This window comes from Lissotriton vulgaris, chromosome 6 (assembly GCF_964263255.1).
Source record: "Lissotriton vulgaris chromosome 6, aLisVul1.2, whole genome shotgun sequence".
NCBI lineage: Eukaryota > Metazoa > Chordata > Amphibia > Caudata > Salamandridae > Lissotriton > Lissotriton vulgaris.
In genome coordinates, this window is record NC_141694.1 from 75,056,123 (window position 1) to 75,079,968 (window position 23,846).

The 23,846-nt window shown below is 44.4% G+C and overlaps 1 protein-coding gene across 3 annotated transcripts in view; it reads right to left on the reverse strand.

Moving 5' to 3' along the window:
• TMEM63B (transmembrane protein 63B) overlaps positions 1 to 23,846 on the reverse strand; it is a 383,550-nt gene that overhangs the window by 86,480 nt on the left and 273,224 nt on the right. For all 3 annotated transcript variants that reach the window (XM_086925945.1, XM_086925947.1, XM_086925946.1), the window contains 7 exons: positions 23,406 to 23,443; positions 21,548 to 21,690; positions 14,323 to 14,374; positions 12,048 to 12,156; positions 3,888 to 3,958; positions 3,609 to 3,689; positions 1,300 to 1,423 (listed from right to left, as the gene is read on the reverse strand). In XM_086925945.1, coding sequence (XP_086782071.1) covers positions 1,300 to 1,423; positions 3,609 to 3,689; positions 3,888 to 3,958; positions 12,048 to 12,156; positions 14,323 to 14,374; positions 21,548 to 21,690; positions 23,406 to 23,443 — 618 coding nt within the window. The remainder of the gene's footprint in view (positions 1 to 1,299; positions 1,424 to 3,608; positions 3,690 to 3,887; positions 3,959 to 12,047; positions 12,157 to 14,322; positions 14,375 to 21,547; positions 21,691 to 23,405; positions 23,444 to 23,846) is intronic.

A 23,846-nucleotide genomic window follows, 5' to 3' on the forward strand; every position in this document is an offset into this window, starting at 1 on the left:
TGGTTTTGAACCGGAGCGCAGCAATACAGGTCCGAACCTGATGTCGGAAAGAAAACAATCTAACAATGCGCACTATCCCCAAAGGGAGGAGTCACCTTACCTTGTGGCTGGGAAAGACTTCTTCGAAGAAAAACAACTTGCAAACATCCGGACCCAACCCTAGATGGCGGGAGTGTGCAAATCATGTGTATCGATTTTAGAAAAGGTGATGGACAGAGTTTCTGAATGATGCAGAATACTCCTACCCAGTCAAGAGATTAGGGCTTGATCCATCACCGTTTTTTAGCTCACTGCACCATCCCAGCTCAGAACTTGGCTACATGCAAATTAGTCTGTTCCTGTCCCAGTGCATGATGGGAACAGGGCAAACCAAGCTACCAAGCCAATTCTTATACTGGGAAGGAGACAAGCTTCCGGGGACCGGTTTCTGGCATTTCAGCCGTCGTCGGCCCGGCTTGCTTGAATCCTGATGGTGCAATGAGCTAGGGACTCACGTCGGAGTATACCCTCCCACACTTAGTGTGGATAAAATCGATGTGTATCTACAGCACACATGCCTCGACCATATAGTTATGCGAACATTGAACGTGTAACCGGTCATAGTCATGTTTATTAGGCCATTAACCAAACACTCTCACTTCACAGCTAGCCGAGGTTTGTATCATGGCACTTGAGGTGTGAATAAAAAAAAACTGCTGTGTATAGATGGTTTACTCATATTTAGATACAGCTGAAGGACACACTCTGAATTTCTGCATGTCATATCACATCACACATGGTCTTGAAGAATCAAAACATTTGGTCATGTGACCCTAATCTAGAAAATTCTAAATGTTGCAATATATGTGTGTGCTGCCTCAAGCCAGAGATTTCCTCTCCTTTTGCCTGGTGGCCCTTTGACTCATTTTTGCGATCAACGCTTTTTAATAAATATATTTTGCAGGCTCAACTCAAACACACAGTGTGAAGATTACATTGACAAGGAGCTCTCTGTTCTAACCTGGCAAGACCCTGCTTCCCTTCTTACGGACAAGGTGCACTCACTGCTGCCTGTGTCGCACTATGACGCAAGTCTCAAAAGTTCTCAGCTGTTAAATTCAATTAAGAAAAGTTAAAGTTATGGGACCCAACAAAGAGCCATACATCGACCAACTATTCAATTCCTGGGACACAGTGGGAGTAAAGCCACAAACAAATCTGCATTGTATCAGATATATCAGTTTGTGACCATATATACAGTGTGAGAGCATCACTGCATTAAGTAGTCACTTCGGAGTCCCAGCTAATGGTTATACGCACCATCTCGCAGCCTTTGATAGTGCAGCAGCACATGTGCCCGCAGAGCCGCGGGTTGATCATGGAGGTGATGTGATCCTTCTCCTGAAGGTTCTTGAAGAAGATCTTCCCACGTTCTGCTTTTTTCCTTTGAAGAAAAGGGTAGGGGAGGAGGAGGAGGGATGCGGGGACAAGAGAGCGATTAGGAATAAGAGAAAGTGAAGGGGAATGGAGAGCGTAAAAGAGGAGAATAAGAGTGGGACAAACAGTAGCGAGTTGAAGAATGAAATGGGGAGACAGGAAGAAAAATAATAGAAAAAAGTGGGAGAAACGAACAGGAGAGCAGACCGATGAACAAATGAGTAAATGATTAGAAACAATCAAATAAAATACAGCCGAAAGAATTGAATGTTTGTAAGATGAGAAAGGACAGGAGATTGACAGCAGACAGACAGTAGTGGATAAACAGGTCTCATGATCAATTGATTTGTAATTTGTAATTGTTACACACAAAAAGTATATGCTGCAAATCAGTTCTAAATCACAGCAGCCACGACTAGCCATGGGACTGCGACCCACGTACAGCTCAGCTAATAAACAGAACTCCTAAACGGACTAAAATGCCTAAACAACAGTCCCCTCTCCTATTCAAGTACCGAGAGCCAGCAATGCAGGTATACCCAAATCCTGACGCGCAGCTAAATTTCTAGCTCTGACAATGATTCACATATCTGCTAAATTTCATCCGCCTTACAATGACGATCCCGCTTTCATTCTACTACTGAGCAATCCCACACCGGTCTGGAGATGTGCCTCAATCTGCACCAATGGCACCTTCTACTATTCTGAGATTGAGACCATCTTTTGCAGCAGCTTTTTCAATAATCTTCATTCTAGACCTGCAGGGTTTGTAATGCTTTGCACTGAGATCCCATCTGCTCTATGAGAACACCTTAAACTTCATCTGTGGAACTCATCGCTAATTTGTCTGTTGCTTTGACGGAGTGGCGCGATCATTATTAACAGTACCTCACATTGGTTTACATCAAGGACCTCCACGCCTAATCCGACCCTACCTGCAGTGCCTCCAACTAGTCCGGTACCAAGACCCAGACACACCTCTTACAATGTCTCGCAGTCACATTGTTCAAGAGAAATGTATTCCTGCTGTGTGAAAACTAAATTAATTTGGTTAGGACTATTTGCATAATTGTCTATTAAAATGCAATGTGATTAAATGCCTACCATAAATGTCTTTGCTCACTGAAATCGAGGCAAGAATGTTTTAGACAAAATTAAAGTGAATCACTTGAAGACCTGCATGCCCTCTTCTGAGTTAAGTGAAATATTTGATCCTATGTTACTAAAAACTAAGAGAAAATGTTGTGATAGTTTGATTAAAATGTTTTAATGCATGTTATTATAGGATTATGACAGCCAAATTGATCCCTTTTAAATATCACTATTGTCCTGTTGAAGCCCCCACAAGGATCACTGAAATGAATTGAAGCATAGTCTGACTTCAGTCTGTAAAATATTGTGCAATGACAATTTAAATTTCATTGTACCTTGTGTGAAAAAAACCTTTCAAATGTAAAATATATTTGTCCTTTGACTTTCATGATCACTACGTTTTTTTCTTCTGGAAACTAAATTATACTCAATTCATTGCCTTTTATCACCTCAAAAACATTTGGTACGCTTATATACTTTTTATGAAACATGCGATAAATTCCATAGGCCTATTTTACAAGTTTGATCTCTTTTGAAACCCCTATGTTATAGAGGTCTCTTTAATAATATTATTACTGATTTCAGTCTGAAAATTCAGCCCAGGTGGTACCACATCAGTAGAGAGCTGAGTTGCTCAGGTGACACGTCATCCCTCACCGGTGAGTCCATGTAGAACTACAACGCCCCTTCTTGTCTAGTACCGAGATGTCATACAGCGCTTTAACTGATATACTCATCCTTCACATGAGGTACCACCTGGACAGCCACATACAGGCATCAACTAAAGCACCCCATTCATAACCTCTACTGTTTCCTGCTTTTCCATGACTTACTCTAGACAGTTCTTCCATCTTGCTCACCAGAAGCTCAACTTGTGATTCCATAACCAACAATGTCACCAAAAGCGTCAACCCTAGGCTGCAGAACCCCTGCTACACACAGAGGAATCACTTTATGCACATCAATTCTGACCTCGGATGCCTCCTACCATTTAATATCACAGACATATATATTGAACGGTACGTAAACGACTTCATAGTATGTGAACACCAGTTGGTAGAGAAAGGTCAACAGGTAAAATATAGTCCTGCTCTGTTTACCTTTCCGCGTCAAGGGACATAAGCTTTGCAACATTGTAACATGGCCGGGCCTCTAGAACGGTACAGTTTTCATACGCCTCCCTGCAAAAGAAAGAGAAGACAGAATATGATCAGACCGCAGAACCTTGAAAAGACTGGGAAGAAAGTCTGTGTGTAAGGAGAGAAAATGGCGGTGTGAGGGGACATACATAGGAGTAAAACAGTCAACCCATAGTGGTATGTGGTACTACAAATGTGTCACATAAATATACAGAAATGCATGCAGAAAAGGGAACTCACTCAAAGTGCTTCTTGATTTTCTCTGATACAGCATACTTGGAAATTCCATTAATAAATAAAGTGCGTTTAACCTAGAACCATAAATAAGATGCGTTAACAGTTTGGTGAGTTTATTTGGTGAGTTTATCAAAAGATTAGAAGTAATACAAACACACATATCGAACCAGAAGCTTATCAGACTAACATGCAAACCTAACAAAATCAGCTATACAGTTACATCCCATTACTTCATATAGAAACCGTACACAGAGAACTAAAGGTTACATTCATTACCAGGTATGCCAGCTCAACACAAACACCACCAAACATTAACATCCACAGCCAGGTATCGAAACGCATCACAGATCCCGCCAAACAGTTACACCCACCAAGCCTTGTAAAGTTGATTCTTAATGCAGTAACCACTATTCCTGAGGTATCTACTTGGATGAAATCTAATTGATTTTTGCATTGTTTCATTCAGCGATTCCCAGCCCGCCAACATTGACTCTATGCTGCCAGTCTGGGGTGAGACTATGTCCCCCAGACTTCCTATGAGGCAGGTCCGGGAGCAGAGCAGGCACCACGCTTTGAAAAGCGCTTACCAAGTCCCCCAGCGCGGGACGCGCACGGGTGTGCACCTGGGCCCGTCTTAGTCGGTCATAGACCTCCGCCACATACAACCCTAGACAGTTTTCGGGTGAGGCCTGTGGACCTAGTCTCCAATGAGATTAAACTTGCAGAGCGACGTATTTCCATGACAACAGAAGGCCTTGCTATCCCTCATTCACCTTTGACCATTTCATGTAGGGCTAACACTGTAGAAATGGATGATACCAGTGTTAATACTCACCGAATAACCCCGACAGACACTACAAAGAAGGCTACCACGAGGGGTTTCGACTTGACCCATCCTACCTGCAGTATGACAGAAGTGCCTGATTCCAAACCTACTTCGATTATTCTTGTTAGTTCACCAGACCCGGACCCTCCGATAAAGCACAAGAAAAAAGTTTCCAAACAGAAATTACCCATTTCCAAAAAAGCACTGGGCTCAAGTGTACTATGTGACCTATCGCCATCAGCTCTCCCCGCTGATAAGTCCTGGGACTCTATGACTCAGTGCAGCAGTGATTTGTTGTAGGAAGCTGGCTCTGTGTATAGTATACCAAAGTAAGGCATAGTGTGCAGAGAGTGACGTATAGTTATCAAGGACCCCCTGAATACATGGAGTTTGTGATTCCTAGGTCAGGGATAAATAAACAATCGACAAGAAACAACCTAGGCAATCTTAACTTGAACTTTATATTAAAAAAGGAATTGTTAAAGGAAAGAGAGCTACCAGTGAATACAGATTCTGATATTTATTAACAGTTATATTAATGTCTTTTTTAATATAACTTAATAAATATCAGAATCTGTATTCACTGGTAGCTCTCTTTCCTTTAACAATTCCTTTTTTAATATAAAGTTCAAGTTAAGATTGCCTAGGTTCTTTCTTGTCGATAGTGTGCAGAGAGTCCAGTTGATCGCCAGAGGCTTGTAGAGGCTTAAGTAGATAATACTAAAAGCTCTATTTGTGGTAGTGTGGGCGAGCAGTTAGATTTATCATAGGAGCTGTGTTAAGCATTTGTTGTACTCACTCAAGGGAAACAGTTGTAGGTAAGTACCAATTTTAGTATAGCAAAACTTTCCAGGTACAGAGGAAATGTGTTTGCAAAGGCAGTACAATCCTTTACAGTGATGAGTAGACCCATGCATGCCCCTGTTAAAGGTAGGACCACTTTTACAGAATGCTTGATTGGTAACACACAGCATCTTGGAACCTGTTCAGCCACTTGCACCCATTAAAGAGATCGAAGAGCTTGAGAAACATTGTTTTTGTGCTTCAGACCTGCCAGTAAATAAACTGTTGCATTCTGCCACCAATGTACCAAAAGACATCTTGCCAGGCCTATCAGTATGCCTAGAATCACCGAAGCATGCCAGCCATGCGCCTAGAATTATCAGCCTATTGGTCAACAGCTTACATTATGCCTATAATCATTCGTCCACTGAGCCATAATTGCCAATGTACCTAGAAGGATTGGTCCATTGAGCCATGCTGGTCACCGTGCCGAGAAGGAATGTTTTATACCTATCATTGAGGAAATGGCATTAACAGCGCGGTCGGAACCATGCGTACCTTAAGAACGCAAGCGTTACCATGCTTACTTTTACCACGCATGCCTTTACAACAATTTCCGTGGTAAAGGCTGTAAAGGAATATGTGTGGTAAAGGCAGTCAGTGCTCTAGACTTGGAGCCAATGGGCGGGGTGGGAGGTGTTGGAGACTTCCTGCTTCCTTCCTTCCTGCGGCTTGGTGAGTAGTTTCAAGGCAGGGTTGGGGTCGGGTAGTTTTAGGGCTCAGGGTGGGGCGCTGGGGCGTTTTTAGTGCTCGGGACATGTTTTAGGGCTCAGGGCGGGAGGCTAGGGTGTAACCTTTACAACTCATTTACCTTTACCAATCAAGCCTTTACAACAAATTTCGGTGCAAAGGCATGCAGGATAAATACGCACTAGTCGTAAAGACTGTGATGTTAAGGCATGCAAAGTAATCGCAAGCGTGGTTCTGTCATACAACCTTATCAATGAACTGAGACTAGGAAACAACCTCCCTTCACAAAGCTTCTCTGATGTTTGATGACGCTCAAGGGAGAACAGTAAGATGGCCTTTAAACAGCACTACAAATTACACAGAGGCGATTACAGAATCCAGTGAAGGACTTGATGGTCCATTTGCCTACTCGCTCTGCTATTTTGCTATCCGCAGCTTTCTGAAAATTCCAGCCCTCGCACTAGTTTCGGTCCCGCTCTGCATATATTTTTTTAGCTTTCCTTCCCATTTGTAATCCCCACCTTTCTGTCACCCTCATTGCTGCTGTAATGGGTCTCTTTATCTAGTCGGAAAAAAATTCCTAACAAAAGGGAAAAAACTAATTTGCTTTCTCAAATGTAATCTATTGCAGATGAGTATTTTATGTTGAGGTGTACAGAACTCCACGTTGTCCTTTGCTATCTCGGCGTGGATGGCCCTGTGCTAATCCTATGCTTAAAAACTTTTATGGAAAAACAGACATTTGAGGTGAGCAGATCTCGAGTGTCGTGGTGTTGAGAGTGCTCTATACAGGAGCTGCTTTCCACCTAAACTTGAGAACTTCCCAGAGTTCTCTTCTTTTTATGCGTCACTCTATCATTTGCTTGAGCATGGACTCCCTAAACCTAATCTTGCTTGGGATGGAGAGGCTGGATATGAAGCTGTAAGTCACCACTTAATGTGACCAGTCGGTTATTGTAGCATACTTGAGGATGTCAGAGGTCCTAGCAATGTGCTTCTTAGCTCAGAAATGTCTAAATTATAACTGTAGACGGAATATGAGCACAGCCTGGTCGGCATGCTCACTTAAGTAATATTTTGATGCTGTTTGCAATCACATAGTGGTTTAACCTACTTCCGTTGTTAATCCTATTTTGCTGTGAACTTAGTTCACAACACTTAACCCATATTTTTGACCAACTGACTGATAGACAGACACTCCGACAGTACTAATGAAGCTTCATGTCTTATATTCAGTTTTATAACATAACAAATCCATTCTTACAAAATATCAGACATCTCTATTAGGTAAAAACAAACTTTATACACTACCTGACATTCCTCAAATCCACATTCAAACTATATATCTTCTAATTTGGAACTCTTAACATCAGTCAGTAATTATCAGTTTTTGTTATGATGTGAGAACTCAAGTTGTCACTTTTAATGTATAGTGCCATTTAAAATGATGTCCATGTATCAACATCTTTGATCATGATGTTTCGGCCAGTAATCACATTTGCCTGCATCAGAATATAATAAAATCTTCATAGCATATAACACCATGAAGGTTTTACGACAATCTTATCAAAAGGAGGCGTCTCTTAAGCTCCTTACAGTTGTTGAAACAATTTTCATTTGTCTATAGTTAACATCATATTTCCAGAACAAGGCTCTCTTTGTGGCTGGTTACCTTAATTGTTTATTATTGCACCATCCTCAACCCCTTGAAATGGATCAAATAATAATCCAGTCTTCTTTATTTATGGTTAGTAAGGTTATAATGTTTATTCATAGATTTTAAGTAAAAATGTTCAATCTTGTTGCTCAGCAAATAGTTGTGAAGATATTTTCAGTCAAATCTTCTCTCAGTAATTCTTGTATGAAGTCTAAAACAGTCTGAATGGTCAGTGCTGCACTGGCTTGCACTGGAACGGCTTTCCTCACTATGCTGCTTGTATGCAGACTGCAGATGCTTTGATTTTCAAGAATCTCAGTCACTGGTAAAATTGTGCACAATGGCATTGGCACTTAACGCCTTGCATTGCTGCACTGCGGAGTGTGAGCTGGACAGAACATACTGACGCCTGCAGCTTTCTTTCACTGGTGCATCTGTTTCCTGATCAATGCAGCCTGCAAGCCAATACAAGCTACCCGGAATGAGGGACTTGGAAGGTGGCTGCTGGCTGGAGCTTCAGCGCACACAGTTGCACATGCATAATAATCCTGTATTTGTAAAGCGCACAGCTACCCCACGTAGGTTTCCCAGCGCTGGGGCCGTCGGGAAGATTAAGCAAGCTATTGCCCAGAGTCACATGGTGCTGGGCAGACCCCTGCCGCCGGTGCCGGGGATCGAACCGGGATCCCCAGCATCCGGTGTCAGTCGCCCTGGCCACTGCGCCACACCTCTTCCACATAGTCCGGCCGCCAGATGGCGTGGTTTCCATATCTATGGGAATAGGAAAGGCGTTAAGTGGCAAGTGAGCGCATGAGGCACAGCCAGATTCCAAAAATGTAAAGAGGTAACAAGCACATGCCCCACAAGCTGACTGCATCCGAGAGGTGCCTGCACAAACAGGCTGCGAGACATTAGAAGCTGAGGTAGCACGTGCCCCGAAAGGTGACTGCATCTGAGAGTGTCTGCCTGCGCAAACAGGCTGCGAGACATTAGAAGCAGTTCACAGGCACTGCAATCTGAGATTGCATCACACCCTTTTCGTTTCCTGTCATTTCAATGCTTCAGTTTAAGCCATTTTCGATGCTTTTCAGTCTAAAATGCCTAAGTGCATGCGTACAGAGGAAGCAGAAAGCCAATGGCTGCCCTAGTTCGTACTGTGTCGGAAACACGGCTGTACAGTCTTAGTAAAATGTCTGAAGTCCAATTCTGTCTCTCAACCCCTGAGCCAAGAATGGGACATATAAATAACACTGACATCTCTACCTTATGCCTGCACTTGGAAGAGGCCACTCAGCAGGAATGGGCCTGGCACCTCAGCCGGTTACCAACATTCAGCTTTAGGATCGTGGGAGTCATTCACTTCCACTATGTGAGGCAAGGGAGCCAGACTTCCAGAGCAGGGGAGTGACTTCAAATTTTTGTGCTGGAAGCATCTATCCATTGCGTGCAGTGCTGTAGATTCACATGCTACGCATACTCCTGCCATCTAGTGTCAGCACTCAAGGATCGACTTGACAACAACGCCCAAAACAGCAAAGAACTATTCAACATCGTCAAAGAATTTACCAACCCCAACGCCGGCACCAACGACATCACTCCCTCCCAAGACCTCTGCGACTCCCTATCCTCTTTCTTTCACAACAAAATCGCCGACATTCATAACAGCTTTGAAAACCTGTCCGAAGAACAACCCACTCCACCCACCTCCGAACCAAAACAACATTCTCACAATCTTTGCGCCTGGAACCCAATCACTACTGAAGACACCCTCCGTCTGATGAACTCCATCCACTCAGGTTCACCAACTGACCCATGCCCCCACCACATCTTCAACAAAGCAGACTCCATCATCGCACCCCATCTCCGCGATGTCATCAACTGCTCCCTCAACTCCGCTACCTTCCCAGAAATCTGGAAACATGCCGAACTCAGCGCCCTTCTGAAGAAACCCACAGCGGACCCCTCTGAGCTTAAGAACTACCGCCCCATCTCACTCCTCCCCTTCCCGGCCAAAGTCATCGAGAAAGCCGTCAATAGCCAGCTCGCCGCCTTCCTTGAATCCAACAATTCACTCTACCCCTCACAGTCCGGCTTCCGAACCAAACACAGCACCGAAACTGCCCTCATCGCTGCTACGGATGACATCCGAACGCTACTGGACAACGGAGAATCAGTTGCCCTCATCCTACTTGACCTCTCCCCCGCCTTCGACACAGTCTGTCATAACACCCTCATACAACGCCTCAGCAACGTCAGAATACAAGGAAAAGCGCTGGACTGTATCATCTCGTTCCTCGCCGGAAGAACACAGAGAGTCCACCTCCCCCCATTCAAATCTGAGGCCACCGAAGTCATCTGCGGCGTACCACAAGGATCATCACTCAGTCCCACCCTCTTCAACATGTACATGAGTCCCCTCGCAACCATCGCGCGACAACACGACCTCAACATCATCTCCTACGCCGACGACACCCAGCTAATCCTTTCCCTCACCAAAGACCCCAACACCGCCAAAACCAATCTACACGAAGGAATGAAAGAAGTAGCCGAATGGATGAAGAACAGCCATCTAAAACTAAACTCGGACAAAACGGAAGTCCTCATCTTAGGATCGTCCCCCTCTGCATGGGACGACTCATGGTGGCCACCGGCTCTGGGCACAGCACCCATACCCACAGATCACGCACGGAACCTGGGCTTCATCCTAGACTCCTCCCTCTCGATGACCAGACAAGTCAACGCCGTTTCATCATCATGCTTCAACATCCTACGCATGCTCAAAAAAATCTTCCGCTGGATTCCCACCGAAACAAAAAAAACAGTCACCCACGCACTACTCACTAGCCGACTAGACTATGGAAACACCCTTTACGCCGGAACCACAGCCAAACTACAGAAAAAACTCCAACGCATCCAAAACGCCTCAGCCAGACTCATACTGGACATCCCCCGTCAAACCCACATCTCCGGTCACCTGAAAGATCTCCACTGGCTTCCCGTCAACAAGAGAGTAACGTTCCGTCTCCTCACCCACGCACACAAGGCCCTCTACGACCTAGGACCCGAATGCCTCAACAAACGACTGTCCTTCTACACACCCACCCGCCAACTACGTTCATCCAATCAAGCCCTCGCCGCAATTCCGCGCATCAATAGATCCACCATGGGAGGAAGAGCTTTCTCCTACTTAGCAGCCAAAACCTGGAATTCTCTCCCCACTCACCTCCGCCTTACACAGAACCATCTCTCCTTTAGAAAGCAGCTTAAAACCTGGCTATTCGATAAGTAATGCACCCACCCTCCCCCAAGCGCCTTGAGACCCTCTGGGTGAGTAGTGAGCTATACAAATACCTGAACTTGAACTGCCAGAGTCTAATGTGCGTGTTTGTTTACGGCCGTAGTGACAGCTCCTTTGATCTGTAAAATACAGTACACATGAAGTGTCTCTATGTCACGTGGTGGCTTCTCTGATACAATCGCCTCTAAGGGGTGAGCGAGGGGAGGCAATGGGTCTGATGGTGCAAGCCACCTTTCGTGATGTCACTTCCTGTTGTGACGTCAGCGTCCCCCCACTTCTTTTTTTAGGACTTGTGCCCTGATCGCAAGTTGTGTTTTCTCCTTATCATGCCCGGAGTGAGGATATAGTTTGCTTAGTAAGCGTTTGCTGTTGGACATACTGTGTTTGTAGGCATTTTGTCACCATTCCTGCCGGGGAGGGTGCACGTGAATCTTCAGCACTACACACTACATATAGATGCTTACAGGCTAAGTACCATTCGTAGCATGCGTTGGCTGCAGACACACATGCTATGCATAGATTGTAAAGCAGGTCCCCTCCACGCAGCGTTCAATGCCCCTTACATCCATGCACAGACCCCCTTTCCACCTCCACATATTCCATTTTGTTCTTTTTTGACTGGCCCGTGTATTTTCGCTGTGGTGCCACCCGGGAGCGACTGGAACAACAACACTGGTCAATTTAGCAACCAGTGAGGGGAAAGCCACTACCCGTCCTTTCAAAGCCAAGGACTCTATTAACAATTGCAGCTCTACCCTGTCTCTGTGAGCGCCACACAGTCATTTTTGTGCAAATAGCACCAACTTGTAAAAACAAACTACGGTCCGGGGATGCCTAGGCCAGGCTTACCAAGTCGTCTTCCTTGTAGCGCATCCTGGAGGTGTGCCGCCGCATGCTAATCACCGTCAGCAGGAGGTAGATGAAGGCGAAGGAGGTGTGCAGCCAGAGGAGGTTGTTCCTGTTCAGAGGACAGAGGTATGGAGAGATGATTGCAAAGCACTCCACTGGCACCCAGACACCCACTCTGTGGGGCAGCTCAGAGCCATGTACAGCGCCCAGGCGGAGAGAGCGGAAGGCGCCAGACACTTCAAGATGAAAGATTCACCACATTCACACTCAAATTCTTAGATTAGGAAGTGAAGTCAAAGGCCGACAGTATGCTCCAAGCAAGCCCCTGAAGCACTTTAAAATATGTGCAAGCATTGGTTGGTTAGTTAGTTTCCCGTTTACAGTATAGATACAGCCTGTCCTATTCCTTGCATTAGATGCCAGGAACCCCCCGGGGGAGTAGAGCAGCGCCTCAGTTGTAATTAAATAGGTAGCTGGGCCCTCGTCTGGCGGGCACTGCAGCCTGCACCGCACATTACCCCTGCCAGTGCTGCCAATGACAGTATCAACACTACTACTAACCCTCACACTCCTGCACGTGTGACATTTCAGACTTTTCCAGGCCCCAAAGGTGGCACAAATTGCTTGGGCGACACGTGTTAGCCATTTTTAATGTATGTATATTGAATTAACCCCTTCCATGGGCCGTCCGACGTCACGGTGGGCGTGTGCATCGGACGGCCGGGAGCCATCCGATCTGCACACGTGTGGAATTTTCCCGCACTGCGGGGAAATTTTTTATGCATTCAATGGGTTAATAACTTTTGTTGTGCTGATCTCCAAATTAGATAAACAGTGCCACCATGTGGCAGACTGTCAAAACAATTAACAGTCCACCACATGGTGGCACTGTTTATCTAATTAGTTAAAAGTAATTGACTGTTTATCTAATTGACAATTAAGTGTCGGTGCCGAGATCCGGAAACCACCGCCTCAAATTAAGCTCTGGAAGGGATTAATTTGAAAAAAACATTAGTGCCAAGGTCTTTGTCAAGAGGTCGCTGCAGCTTGCACCACCCATTGACTGGCCAGCGCTACCAGTGACAGTACAAACATATATACTAACCATCTCCCTCCTACAAGTGTGACAGTTCAGTCTATTCAGAGGCCCCAAAGCTACAGAAATGGCTTGGGTGGCGAGTATTAGCCATTTTTTATGTATATTGAATTAATGAAAAAATGTTGTTGTGCTCATCTCTAAATAAAACAAGCAGCGCCACCACGTGGCAGACTATCATAAGAGCCCATGTTGGCAATTAAGTGCCGGTGCTGAACACCAGAACCCACCGGCTCAAATTGCACCGAATGGCTGGTGAGGGCAGCAGGCTGTGTGGGAGCGGTCAGGTACCTTTCCTTTTTTAATGCACCCACTGGGGTTGGAGGTGTTGGCTGAAAGCCAGGTATTCTTTTTTTATTAATAAATTATGACTGAAGGGAGGTCAAGAAGGAAGAAGATGGGAAAATGGGAGCACACCATGTACATTTATTATAAGGTTTAGGGGGGCAAGGGGTGTCATGCTGCGCTCCCACATAATTCCCCTAACCATCATTCATAAGACCCTCTTAGAGGGACGAGGGGCTCAAAGAAGAACCATACACAATATAACATTGTATATAGGAAGTTTCCAAGAAAGGATACTCTAAGTGACATCACAGCCCACCCAAGCATCCCTTTAGCCTATGATGTCACATGGCACCTGGCAGCCTAAAACAACCCTGACAGCTACACATACACATCTATATGTATTCCCTCTCTGGTCACTTAAAGGTTCTCTGGAAATAGGGGGAAAGTGGTGCAGATGTACAGGAACTGCCTGAAAAAGGAACCTATGGCACATGGCACACTTAAAAACGAAAACTTCTTGATATCATAATTATTTCCAAATTGCTTATTGCTTTTCTCATTAAAAAAAAATACAAAGTTTGAGAAAGACACATATTAGACGTATCCCAGAAATCATCTGTGCTCAATGGAACACAGAAATCTGCAGTTCCAGAGGAATAAATCAAAGCTGTAGGAATCACCCAGAAAGAAACAGCCCTGTAGAGGCAAGGACAGGAGCACTGGAGGGGCAGATGTGCCATTTTAGATCAAGCTGAACAGTTCTGTAAGTGGCATAGAAAGAGGTGGCAGTCAGCGACACATAAGTAAGGGCAAGAGGGCACTGAAAAGAGAAACTCAGAAAGCAATGCCCACACACTGCGAAAAAGTGCACGCTGGTGCTGAGCTACATACCTGGAGTCCAGATTCGCAATGGTTGTTCGCCCAAAGCTGTACGCATTGTTTTCTACAAGAGACATAAAGAGCAGCCCGTGAGTTGACTTGACCAGTACAATGTTGCACACCTAGAAATGTCATTTACCTTTAACAGTAGTTCTACGGCATTGCCATCTAAGGAAGATACTTGGCAGAACACTCCCTGCTGTCCAGAGGAGAATCTCTGCAGACTACTCACCCATGTCAGTAACATTAGAAAGCACTCATGTATGTGACATCAATGTGAATGTAAAGATGCTTAGCTAGACAAACCTCTGTGATGGAAGAACCAAGACGCGAGAACACATTTCTTCATAATAAGAATGCTTGGTAAGGTTCACGTGACCTGAACAGCAGACTACATTCACAGTCAAGCAACTGTTTTACCCCAGGCCTGGGACTGCCTGTAAATTAAAAGCCTAGCTAGAACAGAGAACAAAGCACTGGAAGTTACATGACTGAGGAATATCATTTGACCTAAAGATGAAGACAGACTGATTAACTTGAACATCTAAAATAGAGTATTACAACTACCTTTTCACAGGTGTGAGTTGATTTCCATGGGGCTGCTTTGCAAAGGGTTAATGCCTAAAGTGCTGCGCTAATGACTTTACCTGATATGGGCTGTCATGACGGGCTTTCTGGTAACACAAATTAAATTAAGTCCCTATCCTATTGCAAATACCACATGTATTGAACTTGGAAATTGCTTCTGTATTTGATTAAACTACTTAATTGTTTCCAAGTGGTAGTACAGAACTCTTTTTGGTATGAAAGTATGGAAATCCTAAGTGAGATAATATGGGAAAATCAGCAAACTCTGCTAAACATACCGGCATTATAATGCTGATGCGAGAGACATCGCTTGCAGACAATTTTATCAACCCAACAAGGATAGCCACCAAAAGACAAGAGAACTACGATGTGACTGAGAAATTGGGTTGTTGGTTGAGGGGTGTGAGCCTCTACTCAAGCCACAGCCATAATCCTTGTCAGGGTGAACCACAAAAAGTCACTAAATTAACCTGTGCGTTACCCTCTGGTAGCTTGGCACTACAGCTGTCAGGGTTAACGTAGAGGCAATGTGTATTTCTGCAGCGCACAAACTGTAATAAAGTGAAAACAAAACAAAAGAAAAATCACACACTAATTTAGAATAATAGATTTCATGCTATTATATTATTTGACACAAATATCCAATCAGTAAAACCGGAGTCATGCACTTTTAAAGTTTAAAGTTAAAAAAAGTGCCTAAAAGATCAAAGTGCCAATCAATGACATCTAGTCAAGCGAGACTGGGGTCAAAGTCCAAAGTTATGGCCAACCGCGATGGAGCACGGTTCATATATACAAAGTGGATTGGGCCTGATCGTCGCATACCTTCAGACTTAATAGACATTTAAAAAAAAATATCGGAGATGGTTAAGTTTGGCGGGGCAATGCAGTCAGACATGTCTGACATGGAGACGTAGACAGGGAGCCACTGGGCAAAGCTGTGGTGAAGATTTCTACGTTTGGACGTAGTCCCTGTTTTTTAGAAGTCAAATATCTCCAGCAGGACAAAGCTGCAGGCTGTAGTGACGAGGGCTCCAGGAGGCCGGAAACGCTTCCCACAAACAGCCACTGAACAGGATTTGCTTCTGCAGCGAAGAACGTAGCTACCGCAAAGTCAAGTCGCCCTGTGATACAACTTGGGTGGATCGGCGAGCAAGTAGGTCTCCGTGTCATTTCTGTTCTAAGTCTATGTTTTGGATTTGGGCTATCTGAGCACATTTAGCACCACTTTCAAGGGCCCAAGAGTGAAGGGGCACCACTTGCAGGATCCGGACTCACTCAGGCTGGGTCCAGAAAAGTGGGTTCAAGATGGTTGGAGCCTTTTATGTCCCATTTCTTTGCTCAACTCTATATCAAAAATATAAGGACTGGTCTTACTGTCAAGGCTGGAAGCTTGGGCTGCGGAGAACGACATCCTTTCAGATGTCCAGTTTAGCTTTCGTCACAGTGTGGAGATGGGTGAACAGTGCCTTAATCTCAACCTTATTATAGGGAAGCATGCTAAGGCCAAGCGAGTTGACATCCATATGGCTTTTATGGACCTCTCCTATGCCTCCGACATGGTCAACCAAACAAAACTGTGGTGCATGCTGAGAAGTTTGGGGGTTGAGCAGGCTTAGTTGATCTTCCTTGTTGCCTCCACTGGGATACTTTTATTAAAATACAATTTGGTCAAGATGGAGAAAGCATCCCCCACCGACCTATCAGGTAGTTTCGGTGCGTACGTTAAGGGTGGATTCTGACCTAGATCCCTTCAAAACTCTCAGTGGTAAAGATATGCCGCAAATTGCAACACGTGCAATCCCTGTCCTTCTATATGTGGATGATGGTGTACTCATCGCAAGAAGAGCAACTGGGTTACAAATATTGTTGGACCTCTTCGTCTGTTTTATGAATATTCTGGATCTTACTGTTAGCATGTCAAAACTCGTTACCATGGTCTGTGGTCTTCCAAAGTCAAAATACAAAATACATAAGATTGGGGAAGTCAAGATTGACAGGGTTAATTATTTTAGTTACTTGGGGATTCATTTTGATGAGGATTTGCAGTCGGAACATCTAATTAAGCTGAAGTGCATGCAGTTTAAGAGCTTCGTCGAGGCAGTGTTTAGGATTGCATCCAGGCTTCGCCATAAGCCGGGGAAGGAACGTACACAAATTAATAAATCCAAACGTCTATCAGTCACTTTATACGGAGCGGAGGTCTGGGGTTATTTAAACCCCACAGCGCTACAGAAGGTTGAAAACCTTTTCTTTGAGCACCCTCTTGACCATACTTAAAACACTGCAAACATCATCTGTCATGATGAAACTGGGCTGACATGTCTCGAGGACTTAGTTGGTTTTGCTCTACTGCATTTGTAGTATAAAATCTGGTTTTGTACGGAAGCCCAATTCTCAAAGTTGCTGATCACCGATGTGTTAACACTTCATCATGTGGCCAATATCCAAAGGATGGTGCATATAAAACAAACTTTTACTGAAATGGGCATTCCAGAGTATTATATAATTCCCCTGTATTACTGGAGTCGGTGTCTAAGGAATCATTGAGATATCTTTACTTTTGCTATAGAGATGATTGCTGGAAACAGATGGAGCAATCTATGCAAATGGTGGTGACCCATTTTGCTCTCTGTACTTTTAATGGTATAGCATCCTATTGGACGCATGTTATAAATATGCAGAACAGATTCTATCTAACCTGTCTTAGATTAAATACCCTGAATTTTTTGTTAGCTTTCCCTTTTCAGGGCACTTGCTTTGAACATCTTCCTATCTGCCTTTGCTGCATAGCGCAGCATAAAAGCAGTATCACTTTATGTGTTTCTGCCCCTTTACACATAGCCCGTAAGCGCTTTTTACTACCCCGTCTATGTGCTGCTAAGATTAGATATTACCATGCTGCTCTCCTCTGTTTACAACAATTAGCAAAGCCTGAAGTATGTTTTTCAGTTTTAAATGTTATTGGAGTTGCTTTAAGCATTAGGCAACAATAAGGCTCATGACAGTATTCTTATTATTCTTCTTCTTCTTCTTCTTATTATTAATAATAAAAAATTTAAAGCGCGAACAATGGCCCTTGGGCGTCTCGGCGCTAGGATATCTGCAGAATTTAACCGGTGAAGGGAAGAGTGGGTCTACTGATTAAAAAGCCAGGTCTTAAGTTGTTTGCGAAAAGACCAGAGTGAATGGCTTGATTTAATCAAGGGAGGGAGTGTATTCCAAAGTTTAGGGGCTGAAACAAGAAATCTTCTGTCTCCCCATGAAACAGATTTGCTGCGTGGCACCACGAGATCATTTAGGCTGGAGGAACGTAGGGTTCTGGAAGGACAGTAGGGAATCAAATTTTGAGTAAAGAAAGCAGGTCCCATGTTGTGCATGGCCTTGAACACTATGCAGAGAACTTTAAATTTTATCCTATTCCTTATAGGTAGCCAGTGTAGTTCTCTGATAGTTGCAGAAGCGGAGTGGTATTTGGGGATTCTGCCCAAGAGCCTAGTTGCTGAGTTTTGGATTAGTTGCATTTTATTCAAAACTCCTTCTTGTGCATTCAAGAACAGAGCATTGCAGTAATCCAAGGTCGACAACACCAGTGAGGTGACCAATGTTTTGCCAGCTGAATCGGGAAGGAAAGGAAGGATTTTCTTGATTAATCTCAATTTATGAAAAGCGGCGGACGTGATATGGTTGGTTTGAGGGAGAAAGGGGAGACGGTCGTCAAAAATGACTCCGAGATTCCTCACCTTGCTAACAGGCTCCGGGGGAGGGCTCAGTGACGCGGGCCACCAACAAGAGGACCATTCCGGGGTCAGATGACCAAAAATGACTACTTCCGTCTTATCGGAATTTAATTTTAGGCAATTGGAAGCCATCCAATTCCCAATTGCCAACATGCCCTGATTGAGATCATCGTTTTTTTGTGGCCATCGTTCTTAATGGCAAGGACCAACTGTGTGTCGTCCGCATAGGAGGTGAGACTCATCCCGTGTGCACGAATGGTATTGGCAAGGTCCGACACATAGATATTAAAAAGTGTCGGACTAAGGGATGAGCCTTGAGGAACTCCACATGGCAGAGACAAAGTGGAAGAATGGAACGAGCCCATTATGAACTTTGATGATCTAATAGCTCAGTTTATTGACATTATGAGGACCTATTGTACTGCACTGTAGAGGTGTATATGTTTTAAGTGGATTGTTTTAAAACTTGCATGATTTTGATGGTTTTGTGTGTGCTTTTATGGTGTCGTCGCCGAATAAAGAATTTAACTGATTGATGTCCCCTGAGGCTTTGATCAGAAGACCGGCCAACTAACCCTTGGAGTTACTCTGGTAGCCCTGGGTTCATGCAGGAACAGTCCGCTAAGGGCACAGGGCAGGCTTCAGGTAGCATGGCGGTCCTCTTGGTGCAGCAGGGTAGTTCTCTGAAGTACACAGCAGGCCATAGGCAGCAGTGCAATCCTCGGAAAGTCCTCAGCAGGCCAAAATGGAGGTTCCTGTGGTCAAACGTGTCCGGATGGGAGGTCGCTCCTTCCAACACGTGACAGCTTGCCTGTGGAACGAACTCCCACTTTCCCTTCGGAAAGCAAACAACCTCTTGGCTTTCAGGAAGGAGCTGAAGACTCTGCTCTTCACCAAGTAACCCGCGATAACTGTAGTGTGTCTGCCTTGGTTTTTTTTCTGTTTCTAGGGGCCTCTTTGCTAAAGCGCCGGGACACCCTTTGGGGTAGCCGTGCGCTCTAAAAGTTTGGCTTACATTACATTAACATAAATGAAGTGAAGAGTGGGTGTGAGGGTCCTAATTTTATGCCTGGAGCCAGCTTTGAAGTGGAAGAAACTTTTGGAGTTTTCCCCTCACCAAAGTGTTTGAAGCTCCTGCCTCCCAGCCCTGGGCCAGAATGTCTGGAGTCACAACAGGGTAGTGTGAAGTTTTTTGTGTGTTTGTGTGCTGAGGAAGTGTCTTGGAAGTGCAAGTGGGGATGTGCACAGCTCCACCCACTCATCCTGTCCGTATGCCCCCCCCCATTGTATAGATGTCTGGGAGGAATATGCAAAGGTTAACGGTCAACTACACCTAGTCATGTGACCCAGGAAACAGGCAGTAACACCAACATTCAACTTAACATTAAAGATGAATTTAAATTACAAGTCCTTAGACAATATATCAATATATTTCTACCTGGACCCAAATAAAAGTTAATATATTAAATGTAATAAGGTGACCCAATGTTATCCTAGGAGAGAGGTGGGCCCCATAGTAGTGAAAAGAGAATATCAGTTTTTACTACAGGACATGTAAAACTTAAATGTACAGGTTCAGCTTTTTAAATACAATGAACCCTGGCCTATGGGATGTTTGGGGCCTAACTTAGGGGAGACAGATGAAATAAAAACGAAGGTTTAGACATGGCAATGGGTTTATTTTGCCAAGTAGAACTGGCAGTTTAAAACTGCACACAGGCTGCATTGGCAGGCCTGGGACATGTTTTAAGAGGCTACTTAAGTGGGTGGCACAATAAGTGCTGCAGGCCCAATAATAGCATTTAATTTACCAATCCTTGGTGTATAGAATACTACTTTACTAGGGACTTATAAGTAAATTAAATATGCCATTCAGGTGTAAGCCAATTTTACCATGTTTTAGGGTGTGAGCACAAGCACTTAGGCATGGTTAGCTGTGGTAAAGTGTAGAGAGTCCTAAGGCCAACAAAAATAAATTCAGCAAAACAGGAGGGAAAATGGCAAAAAAGTTTGGGGGAAGACCACGCTGAAGCTGACCGGTCTAACAGATTGTTTTATTGGAGACATGACTTAAACATACTAAGCTAAGAGAAGTAATGACAGCAACATTATCAATACACATTCAAGTCCTGAAGAAACAATCAGATTGTGAAACTTGTTTCAGCTGACTTTTATGACAGTACCGTACAGGACAGTACCTGAGAGAAAATTGTTTAACATTCAATTAATGGCAAAGGAAAATACTGGTGCCTCATTATCATCCAACTCTAAATCTAAACACAGCATTAGAGGGGCACTGGTGTTTCACCCGGTGTGTACTGTTTTGTGCTTATAGTTTGTAATCCCCAATTCCCTTATCAAAGTATGAAAAACCTGTTCAGATAACTGATGAAACGGCAAAAGATATTAGAAGACTTAGTCTAATCGACATAAGAATCTGAAAAGTTAATAAATAATTTGGCAGGACACTGTTACCTGGTTACCTAGGGAATCCCTCGATGGGACATTAACTGGCAACTCTCACTTTTCCTTACTTAAGAGAGCAGCTCTTGTTTATGTTCCATGTGCCCCTCACCTCCTCTGTTTTTTCTTAAATTGGATACCCCTGATGGCTGGGATACTGATAGTCCCTCACTCTCTCTTACCTATGATGGATGTGTTTACTGATGGCCATTCACACTCTTGGCCAGTTAATGAATGGGACACTGCCTGTCACTCACTCTCTCTTACTTATGAGGTACACTAATGGGCGTGTTCACTGGTGCTCATTCACATTCTTACCTAGAAGGTCCTTTGTTGGATGGGGTACTGCTGGATGGGGTACTGGCGGTCCCAACTTCTTGCTTACCTAGAAGGCCCCTAATGGATGGCACACTAGTGGTCACACTCACTCACTCACTCTCCCTTACCTAAGAGATCCCCTGAGAAGTTGACCGGTAGCACGATCCCTACGGACAGAACACACACTGCCACCAGCAACCCGATGATGTGACGCTGGAAGGAGAGGTAATGCACAGCATCTGCCCCGCACTTCTCGCGGATTTCATCGTCTCTGCAAAAAAAGTGGAGAGACTAATAAAAACAGCAGACTGCAAAAATAGGGAAAGAGAAGCAGTATAGAGAGACAGAGAGAGACACAAAAATGGCTGACTGAGGCAAGAATGGTAGAGAGACAGTTAAGAAAATAATTGTTAGGTATCGAGTAAAAGAGATGAGGGTAAGAAAAGAATAAAATAGGAAGTCATGAGTATTTGAAACAGACATAGAAGAAGGACTGCTTGCATGGAATGTGACCATGACAAGATTCATGGTGGGCATGTAACAAGAGTGAAATGTGTTAAAGAAATAAAAAAAATTGGAGCACAGAGAAGGCTAAAGGTCTCCCTCTTGCCAGACCTCAGCTTTCTAACCTCAATTTGCAGCTATTAGAGCGTTCTTCCCCTCTTTATTTTCAGATCATTTTTGTCAGCTTCTTGACTTTGGAAACGAGTGACCACATTTTAATACCAAACACCAGGACATCCACACAACATAGAAGTAGGACTACATTTTCCTTTGACTGAGAGGCACAGAAGGACTTAACAGCGCTCACTGACATAGAAAACTGAGACAATGAGGCACTATGGGGAATTAAATGGTGCTCTTAGACATGTTACCATCTGTGATAACTAAATTGCTTTCTGCTAGAGTCCGATAACTAACCGCATACTGGAAAGCATAAAGACTTGCCTCCCTCCGTGGACAGTCGACACTCTTTGAAAACCAGGATATGGGCTACACTTACTGAAAGTTGTCTGAACAGATATTGACAATCTGCAATGGTCTGGCAAATCCAGGATGCCTGGTCACCATAATTTGGATTCTTCTTCAAGTCAGATTTTTTTTAATGTGGCTGCATCTTTAACCTCATCACTGTGCCTAAGACGCCACTGTTGTTGGCTTCCTCAGGCTCAGCACCCCCCATGCCAGACCATTTCCAGCACAGCATAACATAACGTGTATTTGTAAAGCACATGTTCACCTAGAAAGGTATCTCGGCACTGAATAACAGATGTTTATTGTTACCCAACTCAATGGTACTCATTTTATCGACCTCAGAAAGATGAAAGGCTGAGTGGACCCACTAGGATTTGAACCTGTGACTATGAGGTCAAACACAGGCTCCTACGGTGGATGCATTAGCACGGGCGTAGCTTGGGCAGGATGAATGGGGGGGCTTCAAATTTCTCAACAATCACGCAAGGAGATCTTGTTTAAACATATATGTGAAGCCGGACATGAGCGGGGCTTAAGGGACAGTGGAAAGAGAGAGGAGTGCAGATTGTTAGGGGTACCTAAAACACAATATCTTTCAAATTATTCAACATTTTTTAAAAGCCTTTAAATCATAGAAGAGAGAGTGTGTGTGTTTTTGTCAGTCTGGACATGTAAAAATTCCAGGTGAAATCCGACAGACACTTCACATTACTAAAACCCCAAACACCCTCTTGCAGCTATGCCCTTGTACATACGTCCACTAAGCCAAGAACCCCGGCTGCACATCGGCCCTCCATCGCGGTCGGTGCTGGCTTGTACGCAGCCCTGTGTCCCATGGCTGCCTTACATCACTGGTGACCTGACTCTCCTAGCTGGCAGATTAATAAGAGCAATCGCCTTTATCGCTCACACCTCTCACTGTCCAGGGCACACGAGCTAAAATAAGGACTAATATAGGAAACGGGCCTGGTTTCCTGCTTCTGGAGAGCGGTAATGAGTAAAGCTGCTTACTTTATCCGGAAGATGGCAGTCAGCCAGGAGCAGAAGCCCTGTGAGAAGAAAAAAAGAGAATGTCATGATACGCGTCAGAGACTGCGGCTACCGACAGAACAGCTCCCGCCAAGCAGACCGACATGTTAGATCACGCAGCCACAAGACCAACTCCCGCCACAAGGGCTTACATTGAGTCAACTCACATGACCAAAGGCGCAGCTCCCGCCACAAGGACTTACATTACAGTCAACTCACACGACCAAAGGCGCAGCTCCCACAACAAGGACTAACATTACAGTCAACTCACATGACCAAAGGCGCTGCTCCAGCCACAAGGGCTTACATTAAAGTCAACTCACATGACCACAAGAGCAGCTCCCGCCACAAGGACTAACATTACAGTCAACTCATATGACCAAAGGAGCAGCTCCCGCTACAAGGACTTACATTACAGTCAAC